This window comes from Mytilus californianus, unplaced genomic scaffold (assembly GCF_021869535.1).
Source record: "Mytilus californianus isolate M0D057914Y unplaced genomic scaffold, xbMytCali1.0.p SCAF_2, whole genome shotgun sequence".
Lineage (NCBI taxonomy): Eukaryota > Metazoa > Mollusca > Bivalvia > Mytilida > Mytilidae > Mytilus > Mytilus californianus.
In genome coordinates, this window is record NW_026262668.1 from 32585400 (window position 1) to 32608245 (window position 22846).

General features: G+C 33.5%; 1 protein-coding gene across 7 annotated transcripts in view; it reads right to left on the reverse strand.

The window, feature by feature from the left end:
* Positions 1–22846, reverse strand: part of LOC127729715 (histone-lysine N-methyltransferase 2C-like) — a 102331-nt gene that overhangs the window by 16786 nt on the left and 62699 nt on the right. For 6 of the 7 annotated variants that reach the window (XM_052237571.1, XM_052237573.1, XM_052237572.1 and 3 more), the window contains 10 exons: positions 20541–20913; positions 15443–16881; positions 14622–14782; positions 14229–14422; positions 11828–11982; positions 10910–11065; positions 9884–10105; positions 8331–8387; positions 2671–2767; positions 2220–2327 (listed from right to left, as the gene is read on the reverse strand). In XM_052237571.1, coding sequence (XP_052093531.1) covers positions 2220–2327; positions 2671–2767; positions 8331–8387; positions 9884–10105; positions 10910–11065; positions 11828–11982; positions 14229–14422; positions 14622–14782; positions 15443–16881; positions 20541–20913 — 2962 coding nt within the window. The remainder of the gene's footprint in view (positions 1–2219; positions 2328–2670; positions 2768–8330; positions 8388–9883; positions 10106–10909; positions 11066–11827; positions 11983–14228; positions 14423–14621; positions 14783–15442; positions 16882–20540; positions 20914–22846) is intronic. The other variant, XM_052237574.1, reaches the window with a different exon arrangement.

Genomic DNA, 22846 nt, shown 5'->3' on the forward strand with positions numbered 1-22846 from the left:
TTACATAATTTAAAAGCAGTGTAGATGAGATATTTAAATGAGTTTGAATTACCAACCTTACACTTCTTTTAAATAATGTTCTTTACTCAATTATTTGTCTATTAAAATGGAAACCCTTGTTTTTTAACCTTTTTTCCCCTTATTCCTTAATATTTGGACCCTTATTCATAAATATTTGAGCAATTAACCCCAAAACTCAATTCCTACTTTCTCTTCGTGATAAAAAATAACTAACTTAAAATGTAAATTTTAAACAAAAAAAAAAGGAAAAAAAAAAATTACCCCTTTTTTGACCCCGCCCCCCTTATGATTCATCACCCCCACCCCCTTTCCCCCCAAACCAAGCTCAATAACAGCCTTGCCTTTGTGGTATGGTACCTTGTAATACAATTTTAGAGAGATCCATACACTTGAACACAAGTTATTGTCTAGAAACTAAAAAATGCTTATTTTAAACCCCTTTTTAGGCCCCTTATTACTTAACGTTTTGGGCAATTACCACAACACTCAATTCCAGCTTTCCCTTTGTAAAATGGAACCTTGTAGTAAAATTTCAGAAAGATCCATACACTTACACACAAGTTATTGTCATGAAACTAGAAAAATGCTTGTTTTTTGCCCCCTTTTGGCCCCTTATTCCTAAAATTTTGAGGCAATTAACCCCAAAATCAATCCCAGCATTGACCCTTTGTGATATGGAATCTTGTGGTACAATGTCAAAGAGATCCATATGCTAACACACAAGTTATGTCTGGAAGTTACAAAAATGCTTATTTTCGGCCCCTTTTTGGCCCCTAATTCCTTAACTGTTGGTACCATAACCCCCAAAATCAATCCCCACCTTCCTATTGTGGTATTGAACCTTATGGTAAAATTTCATAGAGATCCATTCACTTAAACTAAAGTTAGAGTGCGAAAACCATTGTGTATTCGGACGACGACGCCGGACGACGACGACGACGACGACCACGACGACGCCAACGTCATACCAATATACGACCTCAAAATTTTTTTGCGGTCGTATAAAAACTGGGACACGGTATTGTAGAAAATAATCGCTTTAATCACATATATCAAAGTCAAGCAACAGGGGGTACCCATAAAGTTTATATTTTCATTTTTTCTTAACAAATCTCATGAAAAATTGTTCTGAGAAATGACCTAAAAACGGAATTTCCCCCTTAGAACCCCTATAAATGCAACATAAATACAAAAAATCCACTGGGAACACCCCAGGATACGTTCTGAAACCATTACTTTATCAATAGAACCACACACTTTGTCTCTTTGATGCTCTAATGCTGTAAATTTTGCATTATGTGTGGCACTGTGCAACACTAACTTGGCATTTGGCGGGAGTTTGACGTCACAGATTTGACCAATATCTGTGATGTAGTAATTAAATATAGACAAAGCTCCGCCTCTGTCCAGACAGTCTAAGATAAGAGAATAACAGGATTGACCAGCTGCATATCATCAATATTTGATCATATTTAACATCATCATTCTCACTATAAAGAATAATTTTCATTTGTATTTTAAAAAGAAATATACTATTACTGAAATTAGCTAGAACATTAAAATTGTGCATCAAAAGACATGTTCATAAAAAGATCCAAGACCATCCACTTCTTTAAAAAAAGACACTCCCACATGATTTTTGAGTTTTATGGAATTGAAAAATTTCACATAAACTTAAAATTGGTTAAAATGCCTAAAACTGTATTCAAATGTAGGATACCAAATAGAAGAAATTTATACAGGCAGTCAGAGGCTTTCAAAGATGCTTTCACACTCTTTTCCATATTTTTTTTCTTTTTTTGTAGATTTCTTCCCTTTAGATTTTTTCCTTTTCATATCTTTTTCTTTTTCTCTGTTGATAAACATGTTATATAAATTACCACTGAATTACTTTCGTTGCAATACAATAAGACCACACAATATTTATCTTGTGGTCAGGGATTAACAGCTGGACACTGGTATCAAAAGATGATTGACATATTAGCCCCTCCCAAATGCCTTTATATTTAGATTAATTACCATGTGCTTTTATTTACATAAGTTCATCATCAATTTACTCCCTGTTGTGATATGATAATGACTTTGAGATTTTTACAAACTGTGCAGAATAATACTTAATTCAAAATTATGTGATAAAAAAAATATTTTCAAAAAATCATTGTTAGACTGTAGTGCTACCTTAATTAACTAGGACTTACGATGGTATCTTTGTTGATCACCACTTGATGATGCTGGGAGACGTATACTTTGATCAAATGACATAGCTCTATCACCATAAAATGGAACAGGTCTATCAGACTGGTCCCCTGTTAAATGAAACAATAATGTGTATCAGATTAATTAACCACAACTTTTTTCAAATATATTTAGGATCTGTCTCTATCTGCAATAGCATAAATGTCAAAAAAATTTATTTTCAACTGCCCTACTTCGTTTATAAAGAATGACAGTACTACAGATATGGTGGTAGCATTAAATTTGACCTCTGGGAACTGACATGCTTCAATATATTATATCTAACAGTTTTTTTGGATAACCAGAACCTCTGGTAACTTGAATGAACTCTTGTTGTCTTAAAATTTAAATCACATAGGTGTCTGCAAAAACATTGAAACAATTTTCTTGAGCAGGGTTTTCAGACGACTTTACCTGTTTCTGCAGATGACATAGGAGGAAGAACTGGTTCAGGGTGGATCTTCACCATTTTCTCGCGTTCTTGATATCCTTCACTAAATGGATTATTATCCTTGAAAAAAAAGTAATTCTACAGATAAAGTTTTCCTGTTTTTTTTTTACTAACCCTTTTTTCAGCAATTATAAATCATTATAAGTTAAGAATATATATACAATAGTTTAATGAGATTGCTACATTGTAGCCAAATGTTTCCTCCAGCCTGCATTGGAAAAACATATACCGATAAATTTATAATGTATTGATATATATTTAGAAACAAAAAGTTTAAATGGGGCACAAAAGTTTCTAAAAATAATATGATCATCTACAAGAGCAATGAAAACATTTGAATAAAAATCCAGAAAAACCCTTTCTGAAACTCTATTTATAAAAAGAAAAAACCCAGGCAGAAGTTGCCTATGACATAATTCACCCTAGTCATGCCCATTGGCCTGGAGTGGATGAATTAAGCACTAACTCAATAATTCCGCTGAAAGCAAATATGTAGCATGAAATTAATAAGTCATTTGCACCATTTGAGTCACAGATATGCAATTAAAATTTTTTGAAGGTTTGTGCAGCTAATGATTTATATATTATAAGATTTTAAACTAAAATGCAACAGCAGTTTTAAGGTTTACTTTTTTATCAAAAGTTTGGTGAAGCCAGTGAGCAGGAGTACACAACTTACAAAACAAAATGCTAATGCTACTACATTTCAAACATCATTGACCTATAAAATCCTGTTCAGCTGACCTTTAAGAGGAGGGCCAAACTATGGAAACTTAACATTGTCCATTGAACAATGAAAATGAGGTCAAGGACATACAATACCTGCAAAAAAGATATGAACACCTTATAATCATTCCATACACTAAATATAGTTGACCTATTGCTTACAGTATTTGATAAAGTGACCAAAACACAAAAACTTAACATTGACCAATGAACCATGAAAACGAAGTCAAGGTCAGTTGAAACCTACCAAACTGACATGTACACCTTACACTCATTCCATACTAATAAACTAATTGACCTACTGCTTATAGTAACTGAGAAATGGACCTAATCATGTAACTTTAACCTTGATCACTGATCCATGACAGACATGTAGACCTTGCAAGGAACCCATATACCAAATATAGTTGAACTTTTACTCATAAAGGAAAAAATTACATTTTTATAAGCAGTCTCTGAACCATGAAAATGAGGTCAAGGACAATGAACTTATAACAGACAGAAACTTTTTTACATACAGCATCTGTATACAAGCTATGTAGCATCCAGGTGTTCTACCCTCTGAAATATAAAGCTTTATACAAATAGTTTACGCCACCTCTGCCACCTGATTGTAATCCCTATGTCTCATATTCTGCGACTTTCATCACAGGGGAGACATTAAATAAAAGTGTAAAATATGCATATATTTTAAGGCTATGGATATAGATGTTTTTTGTTTTTATTCAAATAAATTGCTAGAAACTGATAAATAAGCTAAATGCAAATGCCTGCCCAAAAAGGGAACTATCACTAAATTGGAAGTGTAAAGTTGAACAGGTTAGATATGTCTCTCCTGGCAAGAAGATGAATGAAAGAGAAAAAAAGATGGATCTGTTGTATTATGAATCAATGAACGTAATCTACGTATATTGAAGTTCTTAGGTATGTTCCTCTTGCAAATATTGGAATGTCAACGTATATATGCTGCGGTTTCTGCTTCACGAAATTTGTAAACAATGGACACATCCATTTTTACACCTCGAAACTAAAGATAGTACAAGTGCTGTCATTGGTTAAGAAAGATGAAGTCAGAGTGGGCGTGATGGACTTACACACACAGACCGGAAACATAATCCCCCATCATGGAGGGTATGCATAATTGATGGCTGGAGACATTCCCTTGAAAAAATCTGAAATACTGTGAAATCATTATCAACGTTGGGTACTAATTTTGGTGGATTTCTTGAGTTTTTTGATTGAGTTAAGCCTTCCAATTGATAATTTATAGTGTGTTTTTCTATGTTGTGATGTTATACTATTGTTTCAGAAAAGGGAGAAGGTTTGGTACCATTAAAACGTTTAATCCCGCTGCAAATGTTTGCACCTGTCCTAAGTCAGGAATCTGATTACAGTAGTTTATGTAGTTCATACGTGTTTCTCGTTTCTCGTTTTTATATAAATTAGACCGTTGGTTTTTCTGTTTGAATGGTTTTACACTAGTAATTTTTTGGGGCCCTTTATAGCTTGCTGTTCGGTGTGAGCCAATGCTCCGTGTTGAAGGCCGTACCTTGACCTATAATGGTTTACTTTTATAAATTGTAACTTGGATGGAGAGATGTCTCATTGGCACTCATACCACATCTTCCTATATCTATATACAAATTTAAGTGGGTCATTAGATTCAAATGTCCTATAAGTTTGTATGCAGAAATTGAGAAAATGATGAAATAAAGTATTGATGAAAATACAAATTTTCCTCAATTCACAAAAATTGGTACCCACAAAAATAGAATGAATTCACAGTATAGGATAAAAAGAATAAAACGAGTAGATTATTTTTTTAAATCAGATCCAATATCATACCTCTACCTTAGGTCTCTGGCTGATATGAAAATGTTGTCTTGATTATGAATGAGATATAAAGTAACTCAAATAATACCCTTTATTATCAGACTTATGTTGAAGGACTAACAATAAAACTGAAGAAACATACAATTTTAAAGCCCTCTGAAAGTACTATGTGCTTATGTTTAGTAAACATATATCTAGCTAATTTCAAGTTAATGAAAAATGATATACAGACATAAAGAAAATTACAAGACAAACATTTATAATAAAAGACAAGATAAACAACAAACAGCAATTTCCAGATGATGAGCTTTTTTTTTTCAGTAAACAAATGCACAACATAAACACATTTTAAAAAGATGAAATTGAATGCAATTTTCTTGGTTATTAAAAATCATTACATTAGAAAATAGAAAAACCTGTGGATTTCAAATTTTTATTCGTAAAGAGCTATCGTTCTATTGTCAGTAATCCCCTATTTCACTTACCAAATGCAGTGCTGCCACTGCCAATATTTACATTACAAATTAAGATGCACCACATCATTTTTATGGCAATTTACTTTCTTAAATTGAAAACAGTCAGTTGTATAACACCCTGTATCATGTGACATGATTCACTCTCCTGAGTGTTTCCATATTAGGAGAGAGGACTTTCTGTGACATGATTCAGTCTCCTGAGTGTTTCAATATTAGGAGAGAGGACTTTCTGTAAGCATATCAAGATTTGGTTGTAAAAACTTGTTCAATTCAGGATTATCAAACTTTTTTAGGGTAGATGCACAGGACAGAAATAAGTTTTTAGGGTAGATGCACAGGACAGAAATAAGTAACTATGAAAAAATAGGTCAGTCAAAATAACCAAATTTTATCAGTATGAACTATGATTGCAATAAGCCGAAATGTGAGCATTAGATTTTTTTTCAAGTAATAGTAGCCTTCCCATAGTTTGTCTTGCTCAAGACTAGCCTTTTCTGTCCTTTAAATTTTTGTTTTATCACATTCATTGGTCAGCAAAAAAAACCCAAAGGATGATTTGGACAAATTTGGACCCAGAAATGAAGAAAACAAGTTTCAGAAAAGAATATTTTTAAAGCTAAAAGCTCCAAGGAGCCTGTATCTCTCACCTGACATTGTATATTACTGATTTCATTTGAATATCTGTGTTCTCAATGGAAGACTGTATTCATTTTTAAAACTATGACAAAATCTATGATCTACAGTACTAGACATGTTCTTTGCAGAGAATCATTGGGTGTAAATTTGAAAGTCAAGCTACTTTTGAAAGCAAAATCAATCAGCTGATTCAGTTTAATCATCGGTTTTAAGAGACAGGGGGAAGATAAGGACTGACGATAGTTGCCAACTGATAGCTTAAAGTGGTGAAAGACACAAATTTATGGACAATAATTGTTATCTCAGATCAAAGGGACATTCTATTCAGTTATCAGGAAAGACAAATGTTTTGTACTTTCCTTCTTAACATGTAAACAAAAGTTTTACCAAAGCAACATTACAATAAAAAACTCTGAAATAACTTCAAAAGCAAAACACCGACTCCTCACCAACAACTTTTCCTAAAACAGACAAGATCTAACTGGTTTTATTCTGCAATAGACTGACAACCTATTTCATTCACCAAAATTTAACTATATAGTGCTTCTGCAGTTTATGTATGATTAAATCATGGATTACTCAACAATAACACAGATGTCCATTTTTTAAATATTGTTCATGCAAAAAAAAAAATTTTAGGTGACTTTCCTTTTGATTTAAATGAGTTTCACATTAAGCAATATCAGTTTTAAATTTTGTTAAGACCATCTTAAACTTAAAAAAATATCAACAGCAACAAATATTGCATTAATTTTGCAATTGATGCATCCTTTACAGCTGGAATTGACCAAAAAAGGAAAACCATAGTAAACTTAAGCATTTATGGGTCTACGTCTGTGTCTGGTGGTCATTTGGTTGTGGCAAAGTAAAGTTAAGAGTAAGGAAAAGGCAAATTCAGCAATTTTTCCATTTATAAAGGGACATAACTTAAGAAACAGTGAAAGTGATGCCACCAAAATTTGAACTTGATCAGTGTTTGGTGGCAATAAGCATCTTGTTTAAAGTTTCCTAACATTTGGCTGAGGCAAAGTAAGGTTACTGCAAAGAGAGTGGTAACCAATTTCAGGCCATATGGACAGATGTACGTACATACGGAAAAGGGTAAATCTTCATACCCCTTTCGCCTAACAGAGGGGGCATAAAAAAAAAGAATGATTTTGACATGTTTTGTTGCAATTGACCCATTGGTGTTGAAGAAGCACCGTTAATCAGTAAACAAACAAGAGACACCAAGTGAAGATAATCGCTAACAGATGTCCTCTAGCATTAAAATCTGATTAAAAAAATGTAAAAAAAGTATTTTTTTTTATGTTTTGAAAAAGACAACAACTGACTATATATATCATACCACTTAATTGCTTTGAATGATTTTTTTTTAAAGCACATTATAAAGAATACTTGGAAAACCTCTATTTAAAATGTTTTCGAGTAGAATTATAAGTCTCAATGCTGTGATAGAATTCCAGAATATGGAACATCAGAAAAGTAAACATAGATTTTAGTTTTACTTTTTAGAAAGTTTCTATGACATAATTACAGAAATATCATGGTTAGGACCATGCAAAAGATGTTTTTTTTTTTTTTTTTCACAAATGAAAAAAAATTAAACTAAAGAAAAAGTATAGGAAAAATCATTCATTTATTTAATAAGTTAATGAAGAAAGACAATTTTACAGGACATTTTCTGTATTTTCTGTATTGCTCTTTTTGTCCCTGAAAAGTTGCATTGGCACAAGGATGTTCCTAAGCTATAACAGCCAAACAAAGATCAATAATATGACCACTACAGAAAATATCACATCATTATCTGTGAAATTATTGAGCAAAACCATCATTGTATCATAAACCAGTAGGTTCAGCATCATAAAAAGCTATCTGCAAACATCAAGACAATGTTAATTGAAGCGGTGCATGCACTGACTAGGATAATATATATAGATTGAAATTCTCACCTGTATAATTGCCACAGGGACTTTAGATGACTTTTTGGGCGATTTCTCTGGGTCATACTGTTTAATCAAAGAGGGCAAGTGTAAGCAAACAGGCCAAGGAATATGATTATCCCATGATCTAAACGTTAACTTAGGGAATGTAGTCAGATTCCTCGGACTTCCAAACATTGTTTATCATCTTAATTTGGCTACGATCAATGAAATGCAAGAAAGCAGTCTTACAGAAAAAAAAACCCATGAAATGAATGATTCAAGCTTGAGGTAGCATAATGCATCCTTTTTTGTATTGTAATAAAGAATTACTTGTGGTCTGAGATAAAATAGCATTTACTTCAACAATTTGTTCATATTATACCTACGGAAGAAAAACTAAGTTTGAATATTAATATTTCTAAGATCTTAAAAGTTATACAACTTAAATATTAACATGGAGATATATCAAACCATACTTTTTATCAGAAATTCATAAAATTAGCAAAAAATGGCCAAATGCATATTCATGATACAATCATAAGTGATCCAGTTTTATAAATTTAAACCATATCTTAAATAAAAAAAAACCAACATTTGCCACCCTTATTTCAAGGTTAGGTGTATAAGACTGCTCTTGATGTTCCACTGCTTTAGCCAAATACCAATAAATACTGTTTGGAAGTCAGACAAATCTCCAACTGAAGGCATGCAAAGACAGATTGTTCCCTCTTTTAAACTTGTGCATAATAATAAATAAAGTAATTGTTTTTCAGATCATGGGTTACATTTAATATAACCTTATCTGGCCAAGCTTTGTTGGCACTGATCTTTTATTGCAACTGCTTTAATACACCATCATATAAAGACTGATATAAAAAATATTTAATTTATATAAAATCCCTAATACATTCCTTGCAGAACTCTCATGCATCAAGATTTGTTGGTAGTTTTAACTAGCAAAATCTTAAAACTATGTGAAAATCATTAAACAAAAATGTCTGGCTATCATCACAGAATGCAGCTCATGTTAGCAACTCTTTTTCCAATTAAATAACATTTAATAGACAGAAAAAATATTTAAAAAAATTGTATGAAGATCAAAGGACAGAAGCTGGTAATTTTTTCACTGTTAGGGTGCAAAAAGAAACCAGCACCTTGAATCTATGCCTCATAATAATATTGACAATTACTTCAGTAAAAGAATAATTGAATTAAGGTCAAAGAGACTACATTTCTGCAAACGTTAGCTTATTATCTCAAATAATGATCTTATTCATTATCATCAATTCTTATAAAAGAGCCTCAACCTTATTAAAAGCATAGAGTCAAACAATATATATATAGGACTACATATTGAACTAAGGCAATAATAGAACAATCAAAGATAAATGTGAATCATTCAGAAATGTGAATCATTCAATGTGTAAGAAGACACCTGCTTGATGAAGCAGTCAAGTTTGGAGTAATTATATATTTTCAAGATTCATCATTTTTTACAAGATTACTTACATCTTTTTCAATGAATGCTAACAAGACTTGAATACAAGTGAATATTATGGTATAAAGATAGTGTTACTTACTTCAACAATATGAACAGGTGGTCGTGGTGCTGCTGTCATCGGGGGTGGTTGCTGTTGTCCTGTCATTTGCTGTTGACGTAATTTATTCATCATGTAAGCATCATATTCCTGCCGTACAGACTGTGGTAGTCTATTTGAACCATTATGAGGTATTCTTGGTTGAAGATGTGTTGGCTGATTTTCTGGTGGCTGTACTGAGACTTGTGGTTCACCAAATCTTTCCTGAAAAGATATAATAACCAGCACATTGTCATCAGGAGGAACTGATTACACAAACCTTGCAGCCTCTTTCATGAATTTAGATGAAAAATTACTAAGTCTGGTAAATGAGAAAAAAATCCTCAAATTCGATAACAGCAGGTGCACAACTTCACTATATGTCCAATCTTCCTGTGAAGGGATCTGGGTTGAAAACTGGAGTAATCAAATAAAGTAGTCACTTTTCCCAGTCTGCCAAATGCCTATCATCACCATACTATAAAAAATAAATGGGGAATGTGTCCATGGGACACAGATGATACCCCCGCTTGCATATCATATAAAGTAATAAAGGAACATAATTGAAGAACGGTAAAAGTGACACTACCCAAATTTGTACTTGATTTCAGTTTTGCGGTAATAAGTATTGTGTATAAGTATCAAAACATTTGGTAGAGGCAAACTTAAGTTGGAGAACGGAAACGAAAAATTCAGCAATTTTTCCATTTGTAAAGGGGCATAACTCTATAACAGTAAAAGTGACACAACCAAAATTCAAACTTGATCTGTATTTTGTGGTAATAAGCATTGTGTATAAGTTTCATAAAATTTGGTTGAGGCAAACTAAAGTTAGAAAACGGAAACGAACTTTGGGATGGACAGACAAGGGTAAAACTTAATGCCCCCTCCGCTACGACGGGTCATAATGAAAAAAACACTTTATAAATTTCATGCTTTCGAAAATATAAACATCCAGGTTTTGGACTTCATCCAAGCCACCCAAAAATACATACATATTATGCATTTTTATCAAAATGATGTACTAACCCTTTTCTTTGACCTGTAATCCTGTGTAACCATTTGATGATGACGCAGCTGCTTCCTCATGCCTTCAAGTTGTTTCTGTAACATGGTTTGTTCCTGTGTAGTTCTCTCTAATTCTATCTGATCATTTGGTGGAAGTTCTTTACCAATCTTTTTAGCCTGATATTAATAATGATCGGTTATTATTTAACAATTTTAAAAATCACTTCTTTTATATAGCAAAACTATAATGAATCAACAGGGAGACTTTCATGGTAGAACTTATGTCGAATTATTTGTTAATTTTGATACATGGTATGATATTTCTCTGTTGATTTATTTCAATATTGACAAGAGTGAATGCAATGTTGTGCAAAGCCTATCCACACTCGTAATTTAAGTAATTCAATCTATCAGAAGAAGGTGTTTTGGCAGATCCGATAAAGCACATAAACACTACAATTTATCACTGTTGAGTTGTTAATTAATTATGAAGTCTGACATTCAGTCCAGTAGTAGAGGAGATATATGTGATGTAAATTTTTAGGTCATTCTATATATTGAAAAAATTCAAAGTTTTGGCAAACAGATGTCTGGATGATACAAAAGGTGCTCACAACTACACCACTGTCAAGCTGATGAACAAATACAAAAGTCATTCTCTGTGCAGTAATACATGAGAAAAGTGGTACACTAATTTGTTGTAGGAAAAGAAGAACCAACTGACAGACAAACTGACATACAAGGTAAATACAATAGAGACTGTACTCCTAGATTTGGAGTATAAAAACAGGATAAAAGTGCATATAAAGCCAGGTATTGTATATATATACAGTATGATACAATCCAGCTTCATATGATAACTGACAGCTAAAGCTATAAATAACATATTTAACATTTATTGTCGTTAACCTTTAGTTTGTAATCTGTATATACTATTACCTGTCTATTTCTGGCATTGATAGCTTTTTTTGTACGTTTACATTTTGCTATTTGTGTCTCTAATGCTTTTATTTGCATTTCTAAATACTGAGAATGTTTCATCAGCCAGTCTTCATACTGTACATGCTGTCTTTCTATTTCCGGGCTAACCTCACCTGCAAATAATTTAAAACTCTTTCAATATTTAATTTGAATAAACATGTAACATAAGTATACGAATACCTACAAGTTCGTTGAGAACAGTTGACGGTTTTGTAAACACACAATCTTCAATGTAAATTGGTCCCATGGTTTCAGAGATGGTCTATTCACTCTATTGTTTCAGAGATGATTTACAATTGATCACAACTGGTTTTACATAATAAAAACAAAAATGCACTCTGCCTGGAGCAGCTGGATACAACCTCAGAGGTCGAACTCTGAACAGTTGGGGCAAGTATGGACACAATATTCAAGCTTAATACAGCTCTAAATTTGGATAGTGATTAAATATTTGACACATTATAGATTTCTGACACAGAATAAATGTGGTCAGATAACTTAAAAATTTGAAATGGGACATTTAATCTACTTAATGATCCAATATCCAAAATTTAATTCCATGGTTAGATTCAGCATATAAAAAAAACAACCATGAATTCAAACAAAGTTTAATTTTGGACCCTTTGGACCTAATTATGGACTAATTTGAAAACAGCCCAAAATTAAATATCTGAATGCACAGTTAGATTCAGCATATCATAGAACCACAAGAATTCAGTTTTTGATGAAATCAAACAAAGTCTAATTTTGGACCCTTTGGACTTCAATGTAAACCTATTTAAAAATGTCCAAATATCCAATATAGTAATACATGGTAAAAACCTCAAACAATTCAAGACTTTAAATTAATCCTCATTGAAATTGGTTAACAGTATTTATTTTCAATTGAAGATTTCTTGCTGTTGTGCAATACTTTGCTGTTGCACAATACTTAGTAAATCTGTTTACAAACTAAATATAATAATTTACACACCCTGTTTAGTGTGTATCTCCTGCAATATCAGTATTTGTTGTTTCTCTATATAGATCAGAAATAATTTATGTTAGAACCAGCTTAGCCAGTATTAGAAAAGTCATGTTTTTGGCCCCTATTTGGCCTTTATTAATGCCACGACCCACAAAATCGACCCCAACCCTCTGTGTGTGATATGGAACCTTGTGGTACAATTTCATAGAGATCCATTGACTAATACTTAAGTATTTGTCCGGAAACCAGAAAAACCTTGTTTTTCTCCCTTATTTTGCCCCTAATTCCTAAACGGTTTGGGCCATAACCCCCAAAGTCAATCCCAACCTTCCCTTTGTGGTATGGAACCTTGTGGTACAATTTCTTAGGGATCCATACACTTATACACAAGTTATTGTCCGGAAACTAGAAAAATGCCTTTTTTGGCCCCTTTTTGACCCACAATTCCTAAACAGTTGAGACCATAGCCCCCAAAATCAATCCAAACCTTCTTTTTGTGCTATTGAACCTTGAACTTAAATTTCATAGAGATCCATTCTCTTATACTAAAGTTATTGTCCAGAAACCAAATGTCTTCAGACGATGACAACATGATAGCAATATACAAACGCAAATTTTCTGCGGTCGTATAAAAATTTGCAACCTTGGTGAATACGGAAAATTTCTTATGTACTTGTTTCTTCAGTCATAAAGAAAAAAAAAAAAATCTGGGGAAATTTTAAAGTCTTTATAATATTTTGGAGATTCCCAAATATTTTTACAAATTTTCATAAAGTAAAATTTTTATAAAGCCCTTCACATTGCTGGTCAAATTTTTTTTATCAAAGTTTTTAAATTTAGCATTGAAGGACACTCTTACCTAAAATGAAGTAATTTGCATCTTAAAGACAGTACATAACTTGACTTTCAAGAACTTGGTTAAAACAGCCTCCCTATTTTTATATACTCCAAATTGTTTAAATTCTATCAGAAAAATTGTAACATAAAACTCGAAATCAAGCTATGATGAAACTTGTATATTCAGATATACAACAAGATGCCACCAGAAGCATAGAGTTCATATATAATGGAGATGTCATATTGTACAGTAAAGATTCCTAGAAATTGTAAAATGAATCTGTTGTGAAATAAACTCAGGGGGAAATTGACCCAACTTCTTTATTCTTAGCTCAAATTTCAGCTACATTTCTAGGTGACATTTAGAATTATCTTTGCAAAAACTCCTACTAGTTGCTGAATCATCTATCTTAGTTTTTTTCATATTCATAATAAGTGCCATTATAGTTGGGGTTATCCACAATGCATTGTGGGTGAAAGCATCTTTTCATCATATTTGTGTCTTTTATGCAGTTAAAAATATATTTTTTTAACCTGCTTTATAATTTCACTTACCCTGCATTGGTGGGAGAGGAGGCTGTGGTGGGGGTGGTATCCCTTGAGGACCCATTCCTTGACCTGGGAATGGTGTTGGAAGCCTTGGTCCTTGGCCCATCTGTTGACCTGGCATGCGAGCATGAAATTGTGGCTGACCATCTGGAGACTGTGCAAACATCCTTGGACCTATCCAGTTTGGATCCACTGGATGCCTAAAATGTCAGAAATTATTTTGTCCAGAGATTTCAAACTAATATGCAAACCAAAGACATATTTACTGATAACTTTGAAAATCTAAAATCTGTATGTAATTATAAGGAATTGCAATATTCTGCAGCTGAAATTTGAAGGTGTGTTGACAAAATGACATTTTCAAAGATCATGCCAGCAATTTTCTTTTAACTAATTTACCTCTGCATAACATTTTGTTCCATCATTCTAGGTCTGAAGGCAGCCATTCCTGCCGGGACAGACATTTGTTGTGGTCCTGTACTTATCATGCCTTCTACAGGACCCTCCCTTCTGTGCATCATTGCCTGTTGTTGTGCTTGTCTCTGCTGCTCTTGTTTCTCCTAAATCAATTCAAGAAGACAAATTTTATGGAGAAATTGATGGCTTAACATTAGAGGGCATATAAATGAATGCGTATGCCATACAAATTTTACAGTAAGAATTGAAATATCAATGTCAAGGTTTTGGTGTATAATGTTATGAAAAGCATAATTTGCTTAATACTGGTCCGTGACTCTAAACTAAGGTGTGTAATAAATTTTAGTAATCTTTCATTAATCAGCAACCCAGAATCAATATGTGTAATATGCAATTAAATGTTATAAATTAACTGTTATAAAAGTGTTTAACAAGTGTTTAACAAGTGTCAAATCATTTTTAAACTTTTACTGGTTTCTAGATGTGGACTTACGAAATTAACCAAACAAACTCAGACAAATGAAAATATGGCTCATTGTTGAATTTGGTATGGTGACCTTTAGTTATTTACATCATCGTCCTATTATCTCTGATTGTCATTGGCAATCATACTACATCTCCTTATTCTAATAGTACGTCTGTATGTATGGATAAAAGGATAAACCTATATATCCAAGCCACATTCTTGGTGGAGTAAAAATAGTTTGCTTTAGTCTTTTTACCATGATGCAAATGTTGACCAAGTTTTAAGAAGATAAAATAATCTATGATTTTTCTGTGCTGTGAAAAACTATTTTACAAACCTTTTCCAGTAAGTCTTGAATTAGTAAAGGTTGCTCCTGTAATAATGATGGTCTAGCTGCTGGATTCATTGAAGTTGGTATTGTCACTCCTGGAGATGCCATTCCAGGTGAAGGCTGCCTCATTCTCATCCCAGGAGGAAATCCAGCCATACCTGGTTGTCCTGGACCAGGGAATCCTGATGGAACCCCTTGTCCTCTCAGCTGTGGTTGTCCAGGGAACCGTGGCATTCCATCAGGACCTGGTTGATAAGGCATAGTACTTTGGACTGTTGATATTGGCATCCTTACTCCTGACTGTATAACATGCATATTTTGATCAACATCTGTAGCATATCCTTCACTTGTAACACCTGTATACGGAAGCCTTTGACCAGCCATGGCTTGTCCATACATCATGCTATTTGGAGATGGTCCAAGACTGGCACCCTGTTGTGAGACCTGTACAGAGGGTTTTCCATAGGGTCCTCCCTGTATGAACTGGTTAGTGGGTGTAATGGTACCTCTAGGTGATCTCTGACCTGGACTTTGGGAGGAAGTCATGGGTGAAGACTGAGTGCCAAATGCTGCCTGTAGACTTCCTGGTGGTAGCCCATATGGAGGTTGTGACACAGTTGGCCCATACGGTGACTGAGGTGCAGAGGTTGACGCTGCTGCATTAAAAGGTGACTGAGAACAAGTTACAGATGGAGAAAAAGGAGAATTAGTTGGTTGTGAAAATGGTGACTGTTGCTGACCAGAAACAACTGGAGTTGATGGTTGTTGACTGAATGGTGATAAAGCATTAGGGGTTTTCGGTGATGGAGCTGAACTGCGAGGAGATGGCATGATTTTAGGTGAAACTAGTCCGGGTGTGCTTGGACCTTGTTGAAAACTGCCAGTTGCAGATCCTGGCGATGGTACTGCTTGAAATGACTGGTGCATTGGTGAATGTATTTGTGTCTGATAAGCTTGTCGTTGTCCTACAGACATTCCTTGTGCTGGAATACTTCCAACTGTATCAATCATACCTGATGGAGTATTAGGACCAGTATGATCCTTTCCACTGCCATCAGATTTCTGGGAATCTCTACGTTCCAGTTTATGACCTATCTGTTCAGACTTTTGTAATAATGCTGCAATATGATTTATCTCTTGCTTACTTTTTTCAGTTTCACTTAAATTATTAGACCTAGATTGATCATCTGGTTTCTTCTGACTAAATTCTAAAAATTTGGACTGAAAATCACTTTCTGGCTTGCTTTGGGCATTTTCAACTTTAATGTTGTCTCCTTTTTCGTTTATTTTAGGTTTATTTTGTTTACTGGCATCTTCATCAGGACCTTTAACTTCAGAGTCTGGAACAGGTTCATCCTCAAGGTCATCAAATATTGTTTTTCCTTCAATGTTTAAATCAAGTTCTGGGTCTGCATACTTGAGGATATCAAATGATCCATCCAAATCTGCAAAAAGAAAAATACCAAGTTGTCACATGATAAACAAAATATTTACCCATACTGAAAATTTCAGCAGCATATATGTAGACTGACTGCTTAAAAGCTTATACATCTCGATTCATTCATATTCATGGGGTAACAGTTTTACATCACAATGAAGACTGATTTTTAATTTCTCTGACAATACGAGTATGACATTATTAAACCACCCATGAATTACCAACATTTTGTTAGACCACAAAAATATGATTCTCTAAAAATAAAGTTTTGATATTTGAATTTAAAAGACATGAAAATTGAGAATTACTTCCACAGAAATGTTTATATTAAATCAACCTCATATTTAATTCATGTTACAATGATGTCATTTTGTGTCTCTTCAAAATAATTTGATCGTATAAGCACAGATTGCGTTTTCAGAATCTTTCATGAATAATCTAATGCACGACAGAACTCAAATAAACTTTTTACATGGCTAAGGCTGAAATAGTCTAGGTTACAAATAGTTTAAACCACCATAACAAAATGGCTATGGCTGAAAGAGTCTAATTTACCAATAGTTTAAACCACCATAACAAAATGGCTATGGCTGAAAGAGTAAGTTACCAATAGTTTAAACCACCATAACAAAATGGCTATGGCTGAAAGAGTCTAATTTACCAATAGTTTAAACCACCATAACAAAATGGCTATGGCTGAAAAAGTCTAAGTTACCAATAGTTTAAACCACCATAACAAAATGGCTATGGCTGAAAGAGTTAGTTACCAATAGTTTAAACCACCATAACAAAATGGCTATGGCTGAAAGAGTCTAATTTACCAATAGTTTAAACCACCATAACAAAATGGCTATGGCTGAAAAAGTCTAAGTTACCAATAGCTTAAATCATCATAACACAATCATTATGAAAATATTATGGTTTAAATTCTGATTGCGTTCTATGCTATATATATATATGTTAATTTTGCTGTTTTGATACCTGTGTATATTGGAAGAGGTGTCCTTCCACTTTGTACTACTTAACCTCACTTATTCTGAATACAATAATGCATAAGTACTATATACTGTTGACACAGATATATGTCTCACCTGTATGTAATTTTGACATTAATTTACAAATATTGAAATCAAGTTAGCAATACTTTAAAGTGTAATTATGCAAAATATTCAAAGTCAATGAGCCCATGACTGAAGGTAAAGGGCCAAACAATTTCCATGGAAATAAGATATGCCAAAACTGCATACCAAATATTATTGATTTATCACAAGTGGTTCTTCTTTAACTGACCTAATCACAAACTTTAACATGTAAACTAAGCAAAAGTTTTACAGTCAACAGAATACGACTGAGGGGGCAAGGCCAAATAATCTCCATGGAAATGAGATGTGCAAATGCTTACACAAATGCATACCAAATATAATTGATTTACTAAAAGTGGCTCCCTTAGAATTGAACTAATCGCAAACTTTTAACAAGTAGTAGCTTTTAGACTCTTTCAAGGGGAGACAAAAAGTGTCAATTAACACCTGTGCTTGCGATTGAAGACTGGTTTCAAAATCAACCATATTCAACCACAGTTGCATTTTAAACTAAAAAGGTAAATAGAATTTCTTGAAAAAAATAAAATTCAAGAAATACTGAAATTTTAACATGAATAAATAAGGAAATGACATTCAATCCCCTTATCCATTCTAGTAATACCAGATTATATTGGACCTGAACTTACACACATTTTAAAGGGTATTCATTTCATTTTTATATTGACCTTCTTTTAGGATTGATCGTCCTTATTTAGGCACTGACAAATATCTTTTCTCTATGACTTGCAGTTGCTCAGATCTAGACCATACACACAAGTTGACCAGGACAAAACGAAAAACAGAACAGGCAAAATGTTTCTATTGCCCCAACAACTTTATTTGTACAGGTACCGTAATAAAAAAGCCTGTGATCTAATAGCTTCTTGGCATTATAAAAAGCTTGAACAAGACAAATAAAGAACAAGCTAACAATAACAGTAACAAACTAATGAAGGCATGGTCATTACCTTGAATTAATACAAAATCACTCACCTGACATGGACTCATTAAGCTTCTGTTATCTACATTTTTTATTGAAAATTCAACAACTTAACATTGCAGACAAAAACTAGAGGCTCTAAAGAGACTGTGTCGCTCACCTTGGTCTATGTGCATATTCAACAAAGGACGCTGTCCAACATTGTAGACGAGAATAGAATTCATGACAAAAATCTCTGTTTTGTTGATCTTGTATTGCTGATCATTTAGTCTGTTTAGTTTCTCTCTATATTCTTTAGTTTTTGCTCAAAACACAAAAGAGGGTAAAAAAAATCCTCATTTAAGGGTAATCACTCCTATGAAGAGTGACAGTCTACTAACTATATCGGCAAAATTTGGCTTGTTAGTAGATCTTGCCTTGCTGATCATTTTTGTGATTTAAAGTGTCTATTTATCTATTATAATTTTTATCATATAAGGCAAAAGCCAAAAAAATGGTAAAAATCGTCATCAAAGGGCAATAACTCTAATAAGGAGTAGATTGACGATTTCAAACATCAGACCAGTTTGTGGAACTTGTCTTGCTGGTCATTTTTGCAATATAAAGTTTCTCTCTATCTATTCTAGTTTTCAAGATAAAAGGCAAAAATTTAAAAAAAATGGTAAAATTTGTCATTTAAGTCATTTAGTCATAATAACTCCTATAAGTCATCTGACAGTTTTGACGTATATGAACAATTGTAGAGCTCAACATTAAATATAACGGTTTTCAAAATAAAAGACAAAACTTGCATTTTACCCCTATGTTCTATTTTTAGCCATGTCAGCCATCTTGGTTGGCTGGCAGGGTCATCGGACATATTTTTCAAACTAAATACCCCAATGATGATTGTGGCCAAGTTTGGTTAAATTTGGCCTACCAGTAGTAGTTTCAGAGGAGAAGATTTTGTAAAAGTTAACAGACTACGATGACGGATGCCAAGTGATGAGAAAAGCTCACTTGGCTCTGTGGGCCAGGCGAGCTAAAAATCAAAATGGAGTAATTCAGGGTAAACAGGCTGAACTCACTAATAATGCTTCCCTATTAGAATTCTGTAAACAAGAAGTTGATGAACAATGGATGAGGAAATGCATCAAAAATCATAACAGGCTCACATGAAGGCAGATACCAAATTTTTTGGTGCTTTGATTCACAATTCCAGGGAACATGTGATGAAAATTTCATGCATAGTAATTAATAATGTGTGTATGAACACATTATAATTCTGTAAACAGGAAGTTGATGAGTGATTAATCTGAAAATGTATCACAATAGGCATATGCTCACATGAAACTTGATACTAAATTTAGAAAGCTATTGTTCATAGTTTCTGTGATTATACTGAGAAAAATTGCAACAAATATTTGACGGACTGCCCCTCCCCACCCCACCCCCTTTTGAGAGGGAGTATATGATAGGACTTTATTATTTTATATGTACCGGTATTGATAATCTGTTGTAAAATGATTATCGAGATGATGGTATATATTTGCCATCCAACTGTTATCATATCATGTTTTGCAGTAGTGGTGATCTGGATTCTTTTAAATATAAGAAGTACAATTGTCACATTACCTAGCCATACAAATAATGTGTCATGCCTACCTAGGAAATCATCAATATTATCATGTTCCTCTGTTTTCTCATCTGACGATGACATTGACAGTTTTGGTCTAGCCATATCTGTTTTAGCTCCTCTGGGTATCTGACCAACTTGTGATTCACTTGCTATTCTAGATTCCATTCCTTTCTGTTGGGCCTCAGAACCAGAAGCTTCTGGAGCACTGCCTACAGAGGAGGGTGGTATTTGTTGAACTTTACTTGGATCAAATGCCATCCTTTGTTGTTGTGCAGGGTGTCCAGGGTGACCAGGGTGTATAGGAATTTCTTGCTGTCTATACCCCATGGGTATCTGCCCTGGTATTTGTGGTTGTGTGGACTGCTGCTGCATCTGTTGATGATACATTTCCAGTTGATTCTGTAATGTACAATGGGAAGATGTGGAGTAAATAAAAATGATAAAACAACACAATGACACAAATAACCATAAGACAACTACAAATTAACAGTGGAGTAAATAAATGTGGATAGTGTCCACATGTGGACACAGATGATGCCCCCGCTTGCATATCATATAGTTATTAAGGGACATAACTGAAGAACGGTAAAAGTGACGCTACCCAAATTTGAACTTGATCTGAGTTTTGTGGTAATAAGCATTGTGTGTAAGTCTCATAACATTTGGTTGAGGCTAACTTAAGTAGAGAACAGAAACTAAAAATTCAGCAATTTTTCTATTTGTAAACACGCATAACTCTAGAACGGTTGTGTATAAGTTTTACAACATTTGGTTGAGACAAACTAAAAAATTCAGCAATTTTTATGTTTATAAAGGGACATAACTCTAGAATGGTAAAAGTGTTGCCACCTAATTTCATACTTAATCTGTATTATGTAGTAATAAGCATTGTGTATAAGTTTCATAACATTTGGTTCAGGCAAACTCAAGTTAGAGAACTGAAACAAAAAAATTGTACTTGATCCTTACTGAGTTTTGTGGTAATGAATATTGTGTATAGGTTTCATAATGTTTGGCTGGGGAAAACTTCAGTTACAGAATGGAAACTAAAAAATTTTGCAATCTTTCGATTTATAAAGGGGCATAACTCAATAATGGTTAAAGTGACACTACCCAAATTCAACTTGATCTGTGTTTTATCAGTGGAAGTCAAAATTAAACATTGCATTGTGTAAAGCATTGATTGTAGTTGATTCAACTATAATCATGGTCAAAGGAAGATAACTCCAATTTTAAAAATATATTATATAAACTTGATATTTAGAAGAAAATAAAAATTTTGCAATTTTTCCTTTTATAAAGGAGAATAACTCTAGATCGGTTAAAGTGACACCACCAAAATTCAAACTTGATCTGTGTTTTGTGGTAATAAGCATTGTGTATAAGTTTCATAACATTTGGTTGAGGCAAACTTAAGTTAGAGAACGGAAACTAAAAATTTTGCAATATTTCCTTTTATAAAGGGGCATAACTCTAGATCGGTTAAAGTGACGCCACCAAAATTCAAACTTGATCTGTGTTTTGTGGTAATAAGCATTGTGTTTAAGTTTCATAACATTTGGTTGAGGCAAACTCAAGTTAGAGAACGGAAACCAATTTCGGGACGTACGGACGGACGTACGTACGTACGTACGTACAGACGGACAAGGGTAAAACTTAATGCCCCCTCCGCTACGGCAGGGGCATAATAAAAATGACACAACATCACAATGACACAAAAAACCATAAGACAACTAGAAATTAACAGTGGAGTAAATAAAAATGACACAACATCACAATGACACAAAAAACCATAAGACAACTAGAAATTAACAGTGGAGTAAATAAAAATGGCACAACATCACAATGACACAAAAAACCATAAGACAACTAGAAATTTTAACAGTCTTCAACAGTTGACATCTATTCTCTTTCAATGCGGGGTAAAACACTTTACTCTATAATAAATGTAGGAAAGATAACAAAAATATGAATACAATCAAAACAATTATAAACAATAAGGTATCATAGAATGCTCACAGTAACTGCAAGTTATCTCAAAGTACATCATTTGCTAAAATGAAATCAGGCTATTCTACACTCTCATGTTGGTGGCTGTACTTAATTTAATTACCCCTAAGTAGATTTAATACTGCAACTTCATAGACTTGTATATTATGGATTTAATGTTTTTGTTCAAATGGAAATCAGTAAACTCTAGATAAGATTCCAAATCCAACATACACAACTGACATTATGACATTATGTGCCTGTCCCCAGTCCGGAGCCTGTAATTCTTTGGTTGTAGTTGGTTGCTGTTTTTCGTTTATTTATTTTTTCATAAATTGGGCTG